The following is a 19,236-nucleotide window of genomic DNA, read 5'->3' on the forward strand; positions in this document are numbered from 1 at the left end:
CAAGCCTGAATTTGATTGGGGTTGAAGCAATGCCTTGGAGTTCAATTTGTGATGGGTGCATTACTTGGAGCCTGACACGTGCTCTATGCAGATGACACTATGATCCTCTCTAGGACACCAGTAGGCCTTAAAAGAGCCTTGAGAGCCCTTCTCCAGTACTGTAATTACAATAAACTGGACATAAATTATGAGAAAACAAAGATAATGGCCTTTGCAAAAAGGCCAAAACTTTATTTATGGTATTTAAATGGCCACAAAATAGAGCAGGTAACCACCTTCAAATACCTGGGGGTCGTCATTCAGGCCAATGGTTCAAGAAAAGCACATGGAGAATATGCAGCTGCCTTGGGTCAAAGATCAGCGAGCACCATTCTTAAATTTTTCCACACAAAGGGAGGATATTATGTCCCTGCTGCAATTAAGCTGTTTCTGGCTAAGTCGCTAGCACAGCTTCTTTATGGGACCTTGCTTCGACCGTCAGCTTCTTTTTTTTCATCATTAGAAATAGTTCAATCCAAATTCATTAGATCAATTCTCCAGATGCCATGTTGTGTCTCAAATGCACTTCTGCACCTGGAGACAGGATTGACAAAAGTCGAAGCAAGAATCAGTATAGCGTCCTTAAATCTCTGGCTAAAGCTTAACTTCTTTCTACAAGGTCTTGCTCCATTAATCCTCAAGACAAATTCTCTTCATCATGGATCAAGAGTCCAACCTTGCCAAACTAGGCTTCTCTCCATCTTTAATACTCAAGATGGAGTATGATTTAGCAAGACAAACTTTGCAACAAAGGGTGGAGGATATCGAGAGGCAGGCGGACTTAGGGAAAGCTCTGCCGTTTCTGGCTCCAGATACCATTAGATGTGTTGTTGCTCTTGCCAACTATCTTAGTCAGTTGGAGTCAGCAACCCATCGGAAAGCATTTGCACTCGCATGGTGCCATGCGCTTCCATTGGCCGTCCTGTATGGCAAGTATAAAAGGATACCATTCATGGAAAGACTCTGTCCCTGTGGCTGAGGAGAGGTGGAGACTGTGGGTCACATGCTCCTTAAATGTTCCTTTTATATGGAGATTAGGAAAAAATATATTCTTCCAATAACTGCTAGGTATACTGGCCATTCCGACACTATCTATCTTCAGTGGCTGCTTAAGGATGAACAGTCCATAACTACAGTGCAGGTGGCTAGATTCTGCGCAGCAGCACTGGGGATTCGTCAGAAACACATGTCTTCTACACCATAGCGATGTTGTATAACAATTGTGGCAAACCCTTTGCACTGCTTAGTCATTTCTCTTTTAGCATTGAACCTACAATGGGCCACACAGTTTAGGGATTACAACTATCGTATCGTCAGACCATGTATAACTGACACTGGATTTTATTATAGATTTTAGTTGTTATTTATTATTGTATAGTAGAATTTTTAAATGTATCTATACTGAGTGCTTTTATTTGTTCTGGTCTCTGGTCTAAGAATGTAATAATAAATTGTTGTTGTTGTTGAGGACTAGAAAGAAATTAAAAGATGCTTGCTCCTGGGGAGGAAAGCTATGACAAAGTTAGACAGCATACTAAAATGCAGAGATATCACCCACCAACAAAAGTGAATATAGTCAAGGCTATGGTTTTCCCAGTTGCAATATATGGCTGTGAAAGTTGGACCATAAGGAAGGCTGAGAGTCAAAGAATTGAGGCCTTTGAACTATGGTGCTAGAGAAGACTCCTGAAAGTCCCTTGGACTGCAAGGCGATCAAACCGGTCAGTCCTAGAGAAGATCAACCCTGACTGCTCTTTAGAAGGCCAGATCCAGAAGATGAAACTGAAATACTTTGGCCACTTAATGAGAAGGAAAGACTCACTGGAGAAGAGCCTAATGCTGGGAACAATTGAGGGCAAAAGAAGAAGGGGACGGCAGAGAATGAGGTGGCTGGATGGAATCACTGAAGCAGTCGGCGTGAGCTTCAATGGTCTCCGGGGGATGTAGAGGACAGGAAGGTCTGGAGGAAAGTTGTCCATGGGGTCGCGATGGGTCAGACATGACTTCGCAACTAACAACAACAAGAAAATGGAATACATATGCCTATGTTTTGAAGAGTGAAGTAAATATGACAGGTATATAATTGAAAGTTAAAAAAAGTTATTACTGAACACTATAAAAGGTCAGGGAGGAGAACTTTCATTCACAATTAGAGGTAGTCCTTAACTTACAACAGTTTGTTTAGTGACCATTCAAAGTTACAACAGCACTGAAAAATGTGGCTTATGAAAGTTCAAAGTTTTTCAAAGTTAGACCTTTGCAGCATCCCCATGATCATGTGATCAAAATTCAGATGCTTGGCAACTGACTCATATTTATGACTGTGGATGTTTCCCAAGGTCACGTGATTCCTTTTTGTGACCTTTTGATAAGCAAAGTCAATGAGAAAGCCAGGTTCATTTAACAACTGGGTTACTAATTTATCAACTGTAATGATTCACTTAACAATTATGGCAAGAAAGGTCATGTGGGGCAGTGGGCGGGAGGCTCATCATGTGGGATGAGGTGAGGCAAGGCAGGATATGGAGCAGCTGCTACCAGAAACCATTGGCCAGTGCACGCTTGCATCCTTTGTGTGCGGGGGCCAATGGTTTCTGGCAGGAGCTGCAGCCTGCTGGCCCCTCAGCTGGCACACTCTGCAGCTCTGGAGCCCACTGCTACCACCGGGCTGGCAGTCCAAATAGCAGGTGCGGCGGTAGCATCGCAGCAGGTGGAGGGAGGCATGTGATGCAGACCGCTGAACACACTTACTCCATCCCACTGTCTGTTTTTGCTTGCAGTTAGAGAGGTCACTGCTGGTCATCTTCTTCTCGGCCCCCTCGCGGGTCTTGCCCTTGGCTTGCGCGTGGAGCGTTTCCCCCATGCACCCGATACACCTTACCTCCGCCATGGCCGCCCAGGCCCAGCAGACGGGGGGAGGCATGCGATCCCGGCTGGGCCTGGGTGGCCATAACGTTGATGGGGATCTGGCTTTTCCCACTCGTGGTGGCTGTCTTTTACCTGCTGGGCCTAGGCATGCTCTACCACCTCTACTTGGCCTTTCTAACTGGCCACTTTGCCTCTTTCGTGTTGAGTGGGCCTGGTGTTTCAGGTAGTGATGGCAGATCACAGATCTAAGGCTGGCCGCGGTCTGGTTCGGATGGCTGCCACCAGGTTGCAGATCAGTGCCCGGTTGGCCTGGGCCAGGCCGAAGCCATGCGAGCCAGTCCTTTGCTGTTTCTCAGGCAGCCCCACAGGCCAGATCTAACCACCTTGTGGGCCAGATATGGCCCGTGGGCCTTCAGTTTGACACCCTTGGTCTACATTAACAAAGTAGAGTTCCAGTATTTCTTATAAACTCTGTTTCCCAACCTGTCTATCTCGAAGAGGTAAAATATACTATTAAAGAAAACAAGAGGCAGTGGGTGTTGAAAATCCTATTAGAAATGTACAAACATGGGAAAAAACACAAGTTTGTTGCATATTTGAGTAACAACAACATGGATTAGTATATAATTGTAGAATATATTCAGTTGAGCTTCTGATATGTAACATGTAACGGCAGATTAGATTTATTTCTCACCAAAATGGCATTTGAAAATCTAAAAATGGAACTAAAATGGAAAATATGTAAATTATGCTACCAGGTCTCAATTCACCATAATTTGACTACCAGACTTGGGGGCAGGGCATATGTGGAAAGAGAACTATTACCTTTATGCTTTCTACTTGTATTTCAAAGACAACTAGCTTATCACATTTGAAAGAGAATGCTTTGTATAAAAATCAGAAAGGAAATACAAATACATGTCAGAAAATGACTGACTTTGTTCCCATGTTACCACAGACTTTATAACAAATCCAGTTTTGGCTTTATGTACTATAGTCTATTTCCTTGCTTTGTTTTAACTGTATGGAATTTTTCTATTGCTGTTTTGTCAAAATATGTCTTAATAGTAAAACCCATTATTGTATTTGTATTTTAAGTGCTTTGTGTACCTGTATATAAAGTTGTGTGGCAACTACAATTAATGAAAATGGATTAGCATTTGCAAATGTGTTTTTGAAATGAAAATTTCTAAAACATTTTTCTTGAGGTAAGTACTTACCTTGTATTTTCCTTTGATAATGCCTTCAAACAATCTTTCTTTTGTACCATAAAAAGGTAAACAACCACTAAGCAGAATAAAAAGAATAACTCCACAGCCCCACACATCTACAGGCTTTCCATAAGGCTCTCTTTTTACTACTTCTGGAGCCATAAAATGAGGAGTTCCTACACGTCCTAAAATAAAATAAAAAATGTATTATTTTTAAAGATGGCAGAGGAATACAAATCAAAATTTTACATTGTATTTATCATATTTTATTTAGTTACGTGATTTATCTGCCAACTCTATACTAGCAGGCCTCTAGATAGTGTACAGATATTAACAATTATATAGCATTACAAAATCCAATAGCAGTATACTCATGGTTGCACACTAATCAATCAATCACCAAAGCCAGAGCAGCCAGCTTCTGGAAGGCTCTGAAAACATAACCATCTTCATTTTGGGAGACCACCCAAAATAGCAATAGCACTTAGACTTATATACCGCTTCACGGTGCTTTACAGCTCTCTCTAAGCGGTTTACAGAGTCAACATATTACCTCCAACAATCTGGGTCCTCATTTTACTGACCTCAGAAGGATGGAAGGCTGAGTCAACCTTGAGCCTAGTGAGATTCAAACTGCCAAATTGCAGGCAGCCAGCAGTCAGCAGAAGTAGCCTGTAGTATTGCACTCTAATCACTGTGCCACCGCATATCACCAATGTGATATGTTAATACACTATACAATTGAGACATCAGTGCCCAAATACTCTTTCTTAATTCCTCTCTTATAGTAATAGTAGTGACTGGAGAATGGAGACTGGACCCACCTGCCATTTCAGAGTCCCACATCTGGGCTACTGAGGCAATTTTTAGGGGGAGAGGTCCTAACCTTTCCTTCTAGATGATGCAATTTCCTCTCAAAAATTCTTCTCCTGCGCTGATACTGAAACAATTTTAAAGCCTCACTAATTTATATGCATATATGTAAAACAGAAAGATAGACTGCACACATGTGAAGAAGAAGAAAGCATATTGTGACCATATGACTTTGGTACTTTGTGTTTAAACTAGGTAATCCTGACATGCAAGCCCGGAATCAATTCAGTGTAGAGATCAAATACGAGGAAATAACATTCTTTACCCATTAAAGCTTTAGGACCAGTTTCAAAAGTAGCCCTATCCCCAACAGTGCAAATGGAGACTTTCCTCCCAGGAAAGTCATCACTGGATCATAGAAATCACAGATATGCAAAATATTTTTAATAAAAAAACCTTTCTGTGTTGAACACAGAAGTTGAAAACTTTCTGTGTTGAACAAGCTTGAAATGACTCTTTGATCTTCCATGAACTGTCCAAACCAGAACTGTACTATTTCAAGCTTAGTTCTTAAGAAAAAATCTGCTAGGGTTGAGACACCCAATCTGAAATTTGAAATAATCATTTTCCAGCTCAAAATGGAAATCACACAGAGACATTGTATTCATTAAGTATTCAGACCCCCTTCACTTTTGTCAACTTTGTTATGCTGCAGCCTGATTCTACAGTTGTTGAAATTTACTTTTTCCCCATTCATTTACACTCATAATGTATCCCATAATGACAAAATAAAAACAGAAGTTTAGAAATGTCTGTAAATTTATAAAAAAGGAAAATCTGAAATATCACATTGCTGTACGTATTCAGACCCTTTGCAACAATACTTGAAATTTAGCTCTGGTGCCCCCATTTCTCTTGATCGTTGCTGACATTTTTCTATACAGAGTTCATCTGTGGTAAATTAAATTGATTGGACATGATTTAGAAAGGCACACACCTTTCTATAGAAGATCTGGGGAAGACTACAATAAAATTTCTGTTGCACTAAAGGTTCCTAAGAGCACAGTGGCCTCCATAATTCTCGAATAGAAGACGTTTGGCACAACCAGGACTCTTCCAAGATCTGGTTGCCCAGTCAAACTCAGCAATCAGGGGAGAAGGGCCAAGAACCCGATGGTCACTCTGACTGAACTCCAGAGATACTGTGCAGAGATGGGACAGAGTTCCTGAAGGACAACCATCGCTACAGCCCTCCACCGATCTGGACTTTATGGCAGAGTGGCTAGACGGAAGCCTCTCCTCAGTGAAAAACACATGAAAGCCCACTTCAAGTTTGCAAGAAAGCACCCGAAGGACTCTCAGACTGTGAGGAATAAGATTATCTGATAGCCAAGATTGAACTGTTTAGCCTCAATTCTAAACATTATTTCTGGAGGAAATTCTGGAGGAAACCAGGCACGGCTCATCACCTGCACAATATCAACCCATCAATGAAATATCCAACCTAACTGAGCTTGAGAGCTTGAGTCCAAAAAGACTAAATTGCTGTTAAATTGCTGTAATTGCTATTGTAATTGCTGCAAAAGTGTTTCAACAAAATATTGAGTGAAGGGTCTGAATACTTATGCCAATATGACATTTCAGTTTTTCTTTTTAATAAATTTACAGACATTTCTAAAATTGTGTTTTCACTTTGTCATTACGGAGTGTAGATTAATGGAAAAAAATGATTTTCAACAACTGTAGAATCATGCTGCAGCATTAAAAAATTGACAAAAGTGAATGGGATCAGAATACTTTCTGAATGCACTGTACATGCATAATTCCTGAGTTAAGAGGAGCTAATTTGTCTGTGAAACACTGGTTTTGTTCATTCTCAAAAAGGCAATCCCTAAAGTTTTGCTTAATCAGGCTAGCATAGACAGTGCTAGGTTGCAGCAAAGACTTCAATTAAAGAAACTCACATTTAAACAAAATATGAAATATATTTAATAAATACATTATTTTATTTTATTTTTCATTCTTAAGCATGGTTTACTTTGCAAATTTTTGATAATTGTTTCTTAATTATCACTTGCAGAATATTCAAGTTGCACAACTAGACTGTTCTGTTTTGTTTTTTATAAACAGCTATTTTCTTATATCATTATAAGTTCATCCTTGGTAAATTTCACCCAAACTAAAAAAAATGTTTACTGAACATGATATGAAATAGTCATTACTTACCTCCGGCGACAAGTCCTGATTCTCCTAATTGAATAGCAACACCAAAACCACCAAGTTTTACAGGAGCTGAATTTTCCTTTGAAGCAAGTAGTACACAGTGTGGCTGAAATGATAAAATCACCCTGATGATTGATATCAATTTATTATGGCACCAGAATATATGTGTACAATAGTCATTGACAGGGGACAGGGTGCATCATGCATAGTTAAAATAGGCTCAAGTCAGATGGCACTCAATATGCTAGTGAGGAAACTAAAAAAATGTTGGAGTGCCAATGGTATTTAGAATGTGGCTAGATTAAAGCCTTTGCAATAACCAGTTTCTTACTACCCAGGAGGAAAAAAAAAATCCAAAGCTGCAAAGAAGACAGAATTACAGTGGTAATATGGAATATGAAAAACATGATTATGGGAAAGCTGTGAATACTGAAACAGGCAGTAAAAGATAACAAAATTACAACTTGACATTTTAGGCATCAGTAAATTGAGATGGACTGGGATTGGACACTTTCCACTCAGAGGATCATACTATATTACTCAGGATATGAAACACAAATTAACTAATAGCAAATAACAAATTAACTATTAACAAATGGTGTTGTTTTTATAGATAGGAAGGGTGGAGAAAGAACAGTATGCAATCAATGATTCCATAATATTACTTAGCCTTCATACAATCCTTTAATATGACAATCATCCAGGTTTATGCTCCAATCATCAATGAAGAAGAGGCTGAGGAATTTTATATCAAGTCCAATTTGAAACCAACAGAACATGCAAACAAGATACTTATGGCTGGAGAGTGGAATACAGAAATAGGAAATTTTGAGGAAAATGTAGTTTGATTGCATGGCTTAGAAAACTGAACTAAAGCAGGACAGCAGTTTATTAATTTCTGCCATTCCAATGATTTCTTCATAACCAACGCTATCTTCAAAAAAACAAACAAAAAACCCCCTAAAACAATGTTGCATACAAGAAATCACCAGATTTACTTACACAGAAATCCAGCTGGCCATATGATTGTTAAAAGGTGAAGAAGCTCAATTATAGGATCAAAGACATGATAAAGTGCTGTTTGTGGAACAGATCATGAATGCTCATGTGCACATTCCAAGTGAAGCTAATGAAATAGAAAGTAACCAAATTCCACAATATGAAAAAATAACACTCATCATTTTCATGGAGAACATCAGGAATCACTTTGAAGTTCTGAATGGCACTGATTGGGAACCAATCAGTGAAGTTCAGAACTTCTATGAAACTTCAATGGAATGAAATCATAGAAGTTGCTAAGGATGAAGGAGAAGACTATCAAAGCCCAAAAAACAGAAGAAAGCAAACTGAGTGAAAGAATATATTGCCAAGAGAAAAGAAGCCAAAGCCAAGAAAAACAAAGATCTCAGGAAGGGAGAATTTCAAAGAGCTGTTAGAAGCAGTACAGGTAGTGCTTACCTACTGACTGCCTTATGCCTTATCTAGTAACTGTTTGAAGTTACAGTGGTGCAAACAACAACAACAAACAAACCAACAAAAAAGCTTTGCAACCAATCCTTGCATTTACAACTACTGCAGCAGCCACAGTTTACATGATCACCATCTGTGTGCTTCCCAAATGGCTTGCAAATTAATACAGGTAAGAGTTAATGAAGAACATGGAACTAAAATTTCAAGTTGTGGTCATAAGATGTTTTACTTAACAACTGAAGAAGTGATGCATAAATCTGTTGCAGTCACACAGTTTTCCACTTAATGACTGTAGTGCTTAGCCACAAAGTGTCTATATGGTCCCAATTGTGGTTGCTAAGCAAGGACTACATGTATTACAAATCTGTAAAGGTATCAGAGATGGAAACAAGAAAAGTCTTTCAAAACATCTCCAAACTCCAGAGGAGGTTACATCCTCAATTTGCTAAAGGATGCCAATGGACAAATAATAACTGATTCAAAGAGAAAAAAAATGATGGAAGGAGTAAACTGAAATCCTGTGCAGCAGAGATGCCAATGTCCAAGATACCTTAGAAGACATTCTCTATCTACAAGAACCTCAGTACTAGAAGAGAATGAAGTTATAATAGCAGTCTGATCATCATCAAGATGGAAGGCTACATACAGTACATTGATGGAATATATACAGATACTGTATATTAAGCAACTGAAGAAAAACCAGTAAAAATTTTAAACAAATTTTGCCATCTAATTTGGATAACATCATAGTGGCCATCAAATTTGAAGAGGTCAGTCTACATACTAATATTAAAGAAAAGAGGGTACTTAACTGAGGGTACTAACTATTGTATTGTATCATTAACTTCGCACACTGGCAAAATAATGCTTAGGAACATCCAATGCAGATTAAAGCCTTACATGGAAAAGGATATAGATGTTTAAATTGGTTTCAGAAAAAGTCAAGTTGTAAGTAACGTTGTGTTGATGCCACTAGATAACAAAAAGCCAAGGAATGCAGAAAAGAAGCCAATATGGTTATCAAAAAGATCTTTGATTATGCTGATTATGTCATCCATTAACATTTTTATTGAGTTATGAAATATTATAAAATACAAAATAAACAGAAAAGCAGTGGGGGGGGGACAGAAAGGTGAAAGAGAGGTGAGGAAAAATAGGAAGAAAAAGAAGCATTGACTTCCGACTCTCTTTGTTACAGTAAAATAAGGCATTAACATCAAATCACAACTTTTTGCTTCTTCATAATAATATGTACAAGCCATTTCTATAAAGATCTACCATCTAGCATCTTATCAAAGATGCTTTTTTTTATTCCAGATGTTACCAATATTTACTGATAATCTATTTAAACAATGGCAGAAGGATATTTCTAAGTTCATATGATGGGGAAAAAAACAAGTTCTAAGTTCATATGGCAGGGGAAATTATATCTAATTTTTAGATTAAAAAATAACTAATTTCTAGATATAAATTACTGCAAGATGCTAAGTAAAGAGGGGGGTTTGGGTCTACCAGATATGAAATTGTACTTTGATGCATGTTGCTTGACCTGGGCATAAGAATGGGTGAGCCTCCAGAATAAGAGGTTACTTGAACTAGAGGACCATGAATTAAGATTTGGATGGCACAGCTACTTATGCAGTGGTGCAATTCAGCTGGTTCTATCCGGATTGCGTGAACTGGTAGCGGCAGCTGCGGGAGGCTCCACCCATCTGCCCTGACATCATTTTTTACCCTCTGTGCATGTACGAAATGCTCTGCCCATGCGTGTAGGTGCACGTGCGAGCGCTCACATTTGCGAATCGGTAGCGAAGGTAAGTGAATACCACCCCTGTACTTATAGTATGATAAATCTAAAGTCAATGTTGATTTCAATAGCCATTTTGTTAGACATGCCATACTAAGAGTTTGGAATAAATATAAAACAAGGCTCTCTACAAAGTTGACACTTTGGATGTCACCACAGAAAGCCTTTTTCAGAAAAGAAATGGAGGCAAAGCCAAACTGGTTGACGTACGGAAAAATTTTATCTTTCAACTCTGGTGACCCAATATTAAAGCCAAGAGAAAAACTCAAATCAGAAGGTTATGTTTGCCATTGGTTTACTTATCAACAACTGAAAGAAAGGCTTAAATTGGATAAAAAATATTATGGATTTGACTTTGTTAAAAATGAACTGGAAATTTTATTATGTGGCAACGATGAACATTTTGCTAAGATCTATAAAATGTTATTGAAATTAAATTTGGAAAATGAACATGTAAAATATTGTATGATTCAATGGGCAAGGAACTTTGGATGTAATGTGATGCTTGAACAATGGGAAAATATGTGGACGAAGAGTTTAAAATTCACATTAAATTACAATCTAAAAGAAAAAATTTATAAGATGATGTATCGTTGGTATTTAACACTAGATAAATTATCTAAGATGTATAAAGGTATGCCAAATGAATGTTGGAAGTGTAAAAGTAAAGAGGGGACTTTTTGTCATCTATGGTGGACATGTGATAAAGCAACATTTTTTTTGAGTATGATTCATATTTTAATACATTTTTTTTTGAAAATGGAGAGAAAAATGAAACCAGAACTTTTCCTTTTGGGTTTAATGGAAAAAGAACTGGAGAAAAAAAATTGGAACTTTGTTATTATATGTTGACAGCAGCAAGACTTGTATGGACAAAAATGGAAGGACATGATTTGATTTCTATTATGGACGAATGGTTGCAGAAGTTGATAGAGTTGGCTGAAATGGCAAAATTGACCATTTTGATTAAAGAAAAGAACATAAGTACTTTTGTTTCCGCATGGAGACCGCTTCTGAATTTCATGCTTGATGTGGAAAAGAATGAAACTTTGACTTTGGGCTTTACCGATTAGACTGATTATGCTGACTATGTCAAGCTGTGGAATGTCTTTAGGATAATGGGAATTCCAGAACATCTCATTGTCTTCAGAAGAAACCTATATGCAGGTTAGGAAACCATAGTATGGGTGGAACATAGGGAAACATGCTTCAGATCAGCAAAGGAGAGACATAAGACCAAAATAACATATAGCAGCAAGCCTTAGAACCAACAATAAAAATACTGAAAAGGTGAATACTTTCTGATTTTAGGATCAACTGTCAACAATAGTTGATATTAATAGTTGATGAAGGACAGGGGAGCCTGGTGTGTTATGGTCCATGGGGCTGGAAGAGTCAGATATGACTCTGCAACTGAACAACAATAATCATAAATAAAGAAATAGATTTCAAACTATGGTGAAGTAATAATGAAAGCCTGGGAAAAGATAGTCAGATGCTAAGATGTGTCTATATCTACAAAGATCAAAATCATGCAGGCAACAATTTTTCCTATGACACCCTACAGAAGCAAAAGTTGGATTTTGAAGAAGGATTGAAAGAGAATTGACACTTTTGAATTTGTGGGTTGGAGAAGACTCTTAATAAAATAGCATGGATAGTCAAGAAAACAAACAAATTGATTGTAGAGTAAATCAATCTAAAGTTCTCACTTGAAGCACCAATTACAAGGCTCAAATTATCATATTTTGAATATATTATGCAAAGAACTGACTCTGTTGAGAAGTCTATAATATTGAGAAAGGTAGAAGAAAAGATAGGAAGAGGATGACCAGCGGCAAGATGGATGAATTGAATTACAGTGGTGATGGATTTAGTGTTGGGATGATCTGAAGGACGGGTTGGGGACTGCTCTTCTTAAAGTAGGTCTATTTATGTGGTCACTAAGAATCTGCACCAAGTGGATAATTCATAACTATATTTAAATTGTAAATTATCTACCTCAATTTCTAAACTGCACTTGTTTTGTAATTATAACTACTGTACACAGTTACAAAGTATATACTTTTATATAGATTATTCAACTGTATTATATTTGAGCATTATTTATGAAATGATACAGATACAGTAAACAGATTAAAAAATAGAATTATTGACTGCATCAGATCTGGATTCAATAATAGAACACCCAAAAAATAAACAGACCACCTGTACAAAAACACATTTCTAGCTCTCAGACTAAAGAGTGTGGAAAATGTTTTGAATTTAAACAGAGCTCAAAATTGGTGTTTTAAATTCAAAATACTTCACATTCTAAATGCAAAGTGGATATAGGAATTTTGTTAGAAAGAAAAAAGAAAAAAGATAGTGTATTTAATATTATATTATAATATATTATATTTTATGTGTGGGCACTTGTGAACCTTACCACATGAAAAGGTTCAATTGTTTTACTATTTTGTCCAAAACTCCAAATTAATAGATGCACTTGACTGAGTAAAACAGAGAAACCAAGCAACAATAAATAATACAAACACTTACATGGATATTTTTCCTGTAATTATATGACTTACCTTCACATCCCTGTGAATTATATTATTATCATGACAATAGCGCAGTGCTTCCAATATCTGTCTCATGTAATGACTGCAAAACCAAACATGCAAATAAGTTATAAGCACTGCAAAGAAAAATAGGCATAAAATTCAGGTTGCTTGGGCACAATACTTCAGAAATTCAAAATCATCGGGGTCTTATTTACATTACATGTACTTTGAAACCTAAGACTGTAACATTTCTCTCCAGAAAGAAGTCCTGTAAGAAAAACTTGCTTCTAAATAAGTATCCATAATATCATGATGTTGTTTATTGGTGAGACTATATTCAGAGTTCTCAGAGCAAGATATAATCTATACAATTTAAAATCAAAGTCCAATAGAAGAATCTAATAAAAATATAAACATCCTTTTAACAAAATATTAGAGTTGAAATTAATATACATTTCAATCATAGTAATATAGTTTAAAACAAGACAGACATGAGCTAAAAAGACAACATAATGCCCTTGTGTATTATATTTAATTAATTTAACATTATTTAAAACACTTCAGTAAAAACAAAAAGGTCTTTTCCTGATGTTTGAAAGGACAGTAATTAGCGTAACTAACCAGAGTTGTTGTTGTTGTTGTTGTTGTTGTTGTTGTTGTTGTTGTTGTTGTTATTATTATTATTATTATTATTATTATTATTATTATTATTATTAATTAAATTTTTATACTGCCCTTCTCCCGAAGGACTCAGGGCGGTGAACAGCCAAGATTAAAATACATACAATATGAAAATTAAAATAATTTAAAACATAATTCAATTAATTTGGCTTCCCCAATTTAAAACCCCTTACCCATAAAATTAACCAGTTAAAAACTTTTAAGACAGCCCGGCTTGCTGAAATAGAACAGTCTTCAGGGCCCGGTGGAAAGTACGGAGGTCTGGGATCAGTCGTATCCCTGGGGGTAGCTCGTTCCAGAGGGCGGGTGCCCCCACCGAGAAGGATCTCCCCCTGGGGGCCGCCAGTCGACATTGCTTGACCGACAGCACCCTGAGGAGACCCTCTCTGTGGGAGCGTATTGGCCAGTGGGAGGTTATCAGTGGCAGAAGGTGGTCTCGTAAATATCTAGGCTCTAAGCCTAGGCCCTAAGAGTTGCTTGAAACCAGGAGGCACATAAATTTAATAAATTATTATTATATTAAAATGTTGAGAGAGGGCACACCCTGAAATAAAAACACCGATATGAAGACTCTTTCCCTTGGATTCATCCTCTATATTTCAAATGGTGAGGAACTTGTGCTAACCACTTGTAGAATGGAAGAAAAACTTGCTTATGTGTAATTTTAACTATTTGAATAGTCACCTGTGCATTAATAAAAATAGATAACTAGCAATCTTATTTTATGGAGGAAGAGCAAGTACCTGATCAGGAGACAAGTTCAGATAAAAATATCTGGATAAAGATTGCATCTGCCCTGATTTAGTGTAATCCACATAATAATGACCTTTGCATAAATAAAGTGTAGGAGGAATGCTCCAAATCCTTGGAGAGTTTAGAGTAAAAAGATAGCAGAAGAGAATATTGAAAATGGTCAAAGTCTAAAGGAAGAAAATATGCAGTGTCTACTCATAACTATGAAAGTAAGACATGGCACACCAATGAGCAAGGAACTGATCACTAACTCAGCATGCTCATGTGAATGCCATCAAATTGCCACACTGAATGTGACAAAACTAACAATAAAGATTCAGGACCATTTCAGAAGAATTTACAACTCTATGACAGAACTAGAGATTAACATAAGGTAAAGATTGTGAAGGTTTTTCAAGAACATTCCATGCCCAGATGACAGAATATTGGGTCATCATCCACTAGTAGGGATACAACAAAATGTTTTTAAAGTAAATATGTGTGAGGATAAAAGCCGAATCTATGACTTTAATGACAGAAGAAATAGAAAAACTACTTGTAGAACAGGGGTGTCAAACCTACTGCATCACATTGCCGTCACGTGATGTTTTGTGACATTTTTCCCATTCACAGAGCTGGGGTGGCTGTGGCCTGCATGTGACACATTGTAGAGGGAAGAATCCAGAACTGATCTGTACTTATAAAGAAAATCATGTACTGTGCAATCTTTCCTGGGGCTAATTCATTACTACCAAGTGCTCAAATACAGGCAAATTTTAACAATGTTATATTCAGGATCTTCAAGGAATGGGTATTACACAAACCAATCCAGTGTGGTCTGAAAAATTACAGATTGCATTTGAGCAGCATTAAGTCGCAGATATCCTTTATTACAACTCCAATCTTGGATAAAGCAATTGCGGTAACAACTGATGCCTCAGAGTGAGTCACTACCTGAAGTTAGTACAGAGCATGCTCATTTGGTGGAATTTCTGAATAAGAAACTACCCAAACTACAGTACCTAACTACTCATTGGTCTGTGTTGGAGAAAGATTATATATGCCCTTGAGAACAACATCACTTACATGTAGGGCTAGGTTCAACTGTTATTTTGAACTCAGAATTGACCATGCATTGTTGAAATGGCTATAGGAAACTCACCAAAAGAAATTTGTATATTTTAGTTTCATCCTGCTGGTGTATAGTTTTAAAACTGAGTATATTCAGGGGAAGAAAACATAGTGGCATAGTGGCAAACTATTGAAGGAGCACAACTACTTATATGGAAGAGTAGGGGAGGATGATCTAGTAATGGAAGATACTGTCTACTGATATATTGACAGATCTAAGCCCAAAGACAATATAGTGAATGTGCACTTGGAGAAACAGTGGTGGGGAATCTTGGTAGCACAGAACTGTTCCACGGAGGAGATTCCAGAGAGAAACTCAAATTAAAAGATTGTGAAATCCTGAGCTGGATTGGGCAGAGAGGGAAGAAATTATGCCTAGAATCTCTCAGGACATATCTATTAGGGTACTGAGTTATAGTTTTAGTTTGGCAAAATTCTGTCCATTAGGTGTAAGCACACAAAGGATTGGAAATCAATTGGATTTCACTATTTCAGGGAAGCAAGAGGTCCAGAAATAATTAAGAAAGGGAAAATATCTGTTTGCAGAAATTGCTACTCTGAAAAGTAAATGTTTAGAAATGCTGCTTTTAAAGTAAAATCTTTGTTGTTTTGAACTAACCATTTACACCTCTGTATAAGTTCAGTTAATTATATATTTCAATCTTTTATGCATAGTCTCAAGTTGTATAATATGAAGACATAACTTTAGGTTTTTTAAAAATTTGTAATAATTGTTTTGAAACTTCCTTCAGTACCTTTCTATAATTCCTGCAGAATGCTAATTTTTGTTATAGATGGAAAAACTCTTGTGGTCTACAAAGAGCACTGTACCTTTTTCTATTAAATTTTCTTTTGTGCACTTCTGGAGAGGGAGGAACAGTTGTTATTGTTCTTCAGTCATTCCCCTGTCTCCTGGAGTTTGCCCAAATTCATGTTCATTGTCCAAATTACTCTATATAACCATCTCATCCTCTGCTGTCCCCCTTTCCCTTTGCCTTCAATCTTTCCCAACATCAGGGTCTTTTACAATGAGTCGTCTCTTTTCATCTAATTTTTCATTTAAACTTGTAAATTGGTAAACATTTTTTGCAAAAATTTCCAAGAAGGCTCTAATCCCATCTATCCTTTATCTCTCTTTTGGGGGGGCATTGTAAAGAATATATAAATAGTCAAAGTCCTTAATTTATTGTTGATTTGATTTTAATATAATACAAATCTCTTATAGCCAAGCTTTGCAGCACAGTGTAAACAGTTCTTTTTCAAGGACAGAGAGAATGGATATTTCGTTACAAAGTAACCACAGAAACAGCTAAGACAATTCTCACAAAAGAGAATAAAAAGAGAAAATCTTTTTAAAAATAAAAAGGATATATACAAAAATAAAATGAAGCAAAAGAGTTCTTTTAGAAAGACTAATAAAATGGAAAATCCTCAGAGTAAAAATGTGATATAAATCAGATCAAGTCACTTTCACTGCAAAAACCCCAACTCTCCTGCCTCCACATTCCTTGTGGCAAAAGAGAAAGTGTTTTAAAACTCCAGAGTAAAGCAATGAAAGTTTACATTTGTAATTAAGAAAAGGGGTTTAGAACAAATCGGCACTCAGCCAGGCTATTAACAATTAAACTTCAAAAGATAATGTTAAAAACAGAAGCATGCCTTTCACTTTCCTTCTTTCCTCAGCTATTTGTAAAGCCTCATCAGACAGCCGTTTTGCTTTCTTCATTCCTTTTTTGGGAGGGATCATTGTAAATGCTTCCTGTACAATGTTCTTAATTCATTGTTCTTTAGGCACTCTGTCTACCAGATCTGATTCCTTAAATATATTCACCACCTCTGTTGCATATGAATAAGAGTTACAATTCAGATCATGCCTGAATGGCCTAGTGATTTTCCCTATTTTCTTCAATTTAATTTAATTAGTGATTTTCCCTACTTTCTTCTATTTTTGCAATAAGAAGCTCATGATCTGAGCTCCACGTTTTGTTTTTGCTGACTGTATATAACTTCTTCATCTTTGACTGCAGAGTACATAATCAATCAGATTTCAGTATTGACTATCTGGTGATGTGTAGAATCACCTCTTGGTTGTTGGAAAAGAGTGTTTGCTATGAGCAGTATGTTCTCTAGATAAACTCTTTTAGCTTTTGCCCTGCTTCATTTTGTACTCCGAGACAAAACTTGCCTGTTATTCCGGTTACCTTTAGACTTCCTGCTTTAGCATTCCAATCCCCTATGATAAAAGGAAATCTTTTGATTTTAAGTAGTTCTAGAAGGTGTTATAGATCTTCATAAAACTAGTCAACTTCAGTCTCTTCGGATCAATGGTTGGGGCGCAGAATTGGATTATTGAGGTGTTGAATGGTTTGCCTTGGGATCATTCTGTCATTTTTTAGATTGTATCCCAGTACTGCTTTTCCCACTCTTTTATTGACTATGAAGTCTAATCCATTTCTTCTAAGGGATTCTTGCCCACAGTAATAGATAGAATGGTCATCTGAATTAAATTATTCCATTCCTGTCCACTTTAATACACAGACTCTCAAGATGTCAATGTTCAATCTTGCCATTTCATGTTTGACCACATTTAGCTTATCTTGATTCATAGATCTTACATTTCAGGTTCCAATGCATTAATTTGAGAGCAGGTGTGGCCACAGTTGTGGCTAAGAGAGTCTTTGGACAGGTATGTCTGGTACACAATTTGTACCCTCCCCTGGACTAGAAGGCTCTTCAGTCAGTAAATCATGTTATGCTTACCTGCTCCCTGGATTAATGTAATGAGGCCTAGTAGAGTTGCCTTTGAAGCTGATATAGAAGCTACAGTTGGTCCAGAATGCAGCAGTTCAGGCAGTGATGGGAGCAGCATATTATGCCCAAATAACTTCACTGCTTCACTGTTTACCAACTGGCTTTCAGGTGAAATTCAAAGTGCAGGTTATTATCTTTAAAGACTTGCATGACACAGTCAGTGAGATAGCCAGGCCCAATCTCCAATTGTTTCTGCCCATCTGGTGCAATCAAGAAGTTTGAGTGCACTCTGGATCCTGTTCATCAAACAGTCATCATCATGAGGCACACCTATTAATTTATAACACCTGTCCTCTTAAATGAAATATGAATTTGTCGCAACCTCCATTCTTATGACGTTCTGATAATTACTAAAAACTGATCTCCAGAGCCTTGGGATAAGATGGTTAAGGAACCCATCTTAGCTTAGTTTAGCTCTTCTGATCAGCTGTGTTCTCTTTTATATGTATTGCTTCTTTTATTTGTAAGCCACCTTCAGTCATTCAATAGCCAGGCAGCCTCAAGATGGGATTAAATAAACAAATAACTAAAGTGTATCTAAACAATTCAAATAACAATATTCAATACCTTCAAGGAAGTAATCAAATCTGCCTTTTGCCAAAATTCAGGTTGATTTTCTTTTCTTTATTAAATTTTTTACCAAAGAACAGCAAGTTGCAATATTTCTACTGTTTGATTGAAAATTGAGATTCTTCAAGAAAGTGGCAGGACTGTTCACATTTCAGTCAATATCAACTCCCAAAATATTAGTTAGGGTTTGTAGCCCAATAAGGGGGACACGGTGGCTCCGTGGCTAAGACGCTGAGCTTGTTGATCAGAAGGTCGGCAGTTCAGCGGTTCGAATACCTAGTGCCGGATAACGGAGTGAGTTCCCGTTACTTGTCCCAGCTTCTGCCAATCTAGT

General features: G+C 37.1%; 1 protein-coding gene across 4 annotated transcripts in view; it reads right to left on the minus strand.

The window, feature by feature from the left end:
* The window catches only part of CASK (calcium/calmodulin dependent serine protein kinase), a 293,839-nt gene that overhangs the window by 146,000 nt on the left and 128,603 nt on the right, over positions 1-19,236 (minus strand). For all 4 annotated transcript variants that reach the window (XM_070944234.1, XM_070944233.1, XM_070944232.1 and 1 more), the window contains exons 5-7: positions 13,005-13,077; positions 7,158-7,260; positions 4,128-4,303 (exon numbers count right to left, since the gene is read on the minus strand). In XM_070944234.1, the coding sequence (XP_070800335.1) occupies positions 4,128-4,303; positions 7,158-7,260; positions 13,005-13,077 (352 nt within the window). The remainder of the gene's footprint in view (positions 1-4,127; positions 4,304-7,157; positions 7,261-13,004; positions 13,078-19,236) is intronic.

Source organism: Pituophis catenifer, unplaced genomic scaffold (assembly GCF_029215685.1).
Source record: "Pituophis catenifer annectens isolate HBS135680 unplaced genomic scaffold, rPitCat1.0.hap2 SCAF_4, whole genome shotgun sequence".
Classification (NCBI taxonomy): Eukaryota; Metazoa; Chordata; class Lepidosauria; order Squamata; family Colubridae; genus Pituophis; species Pituophis catenifer.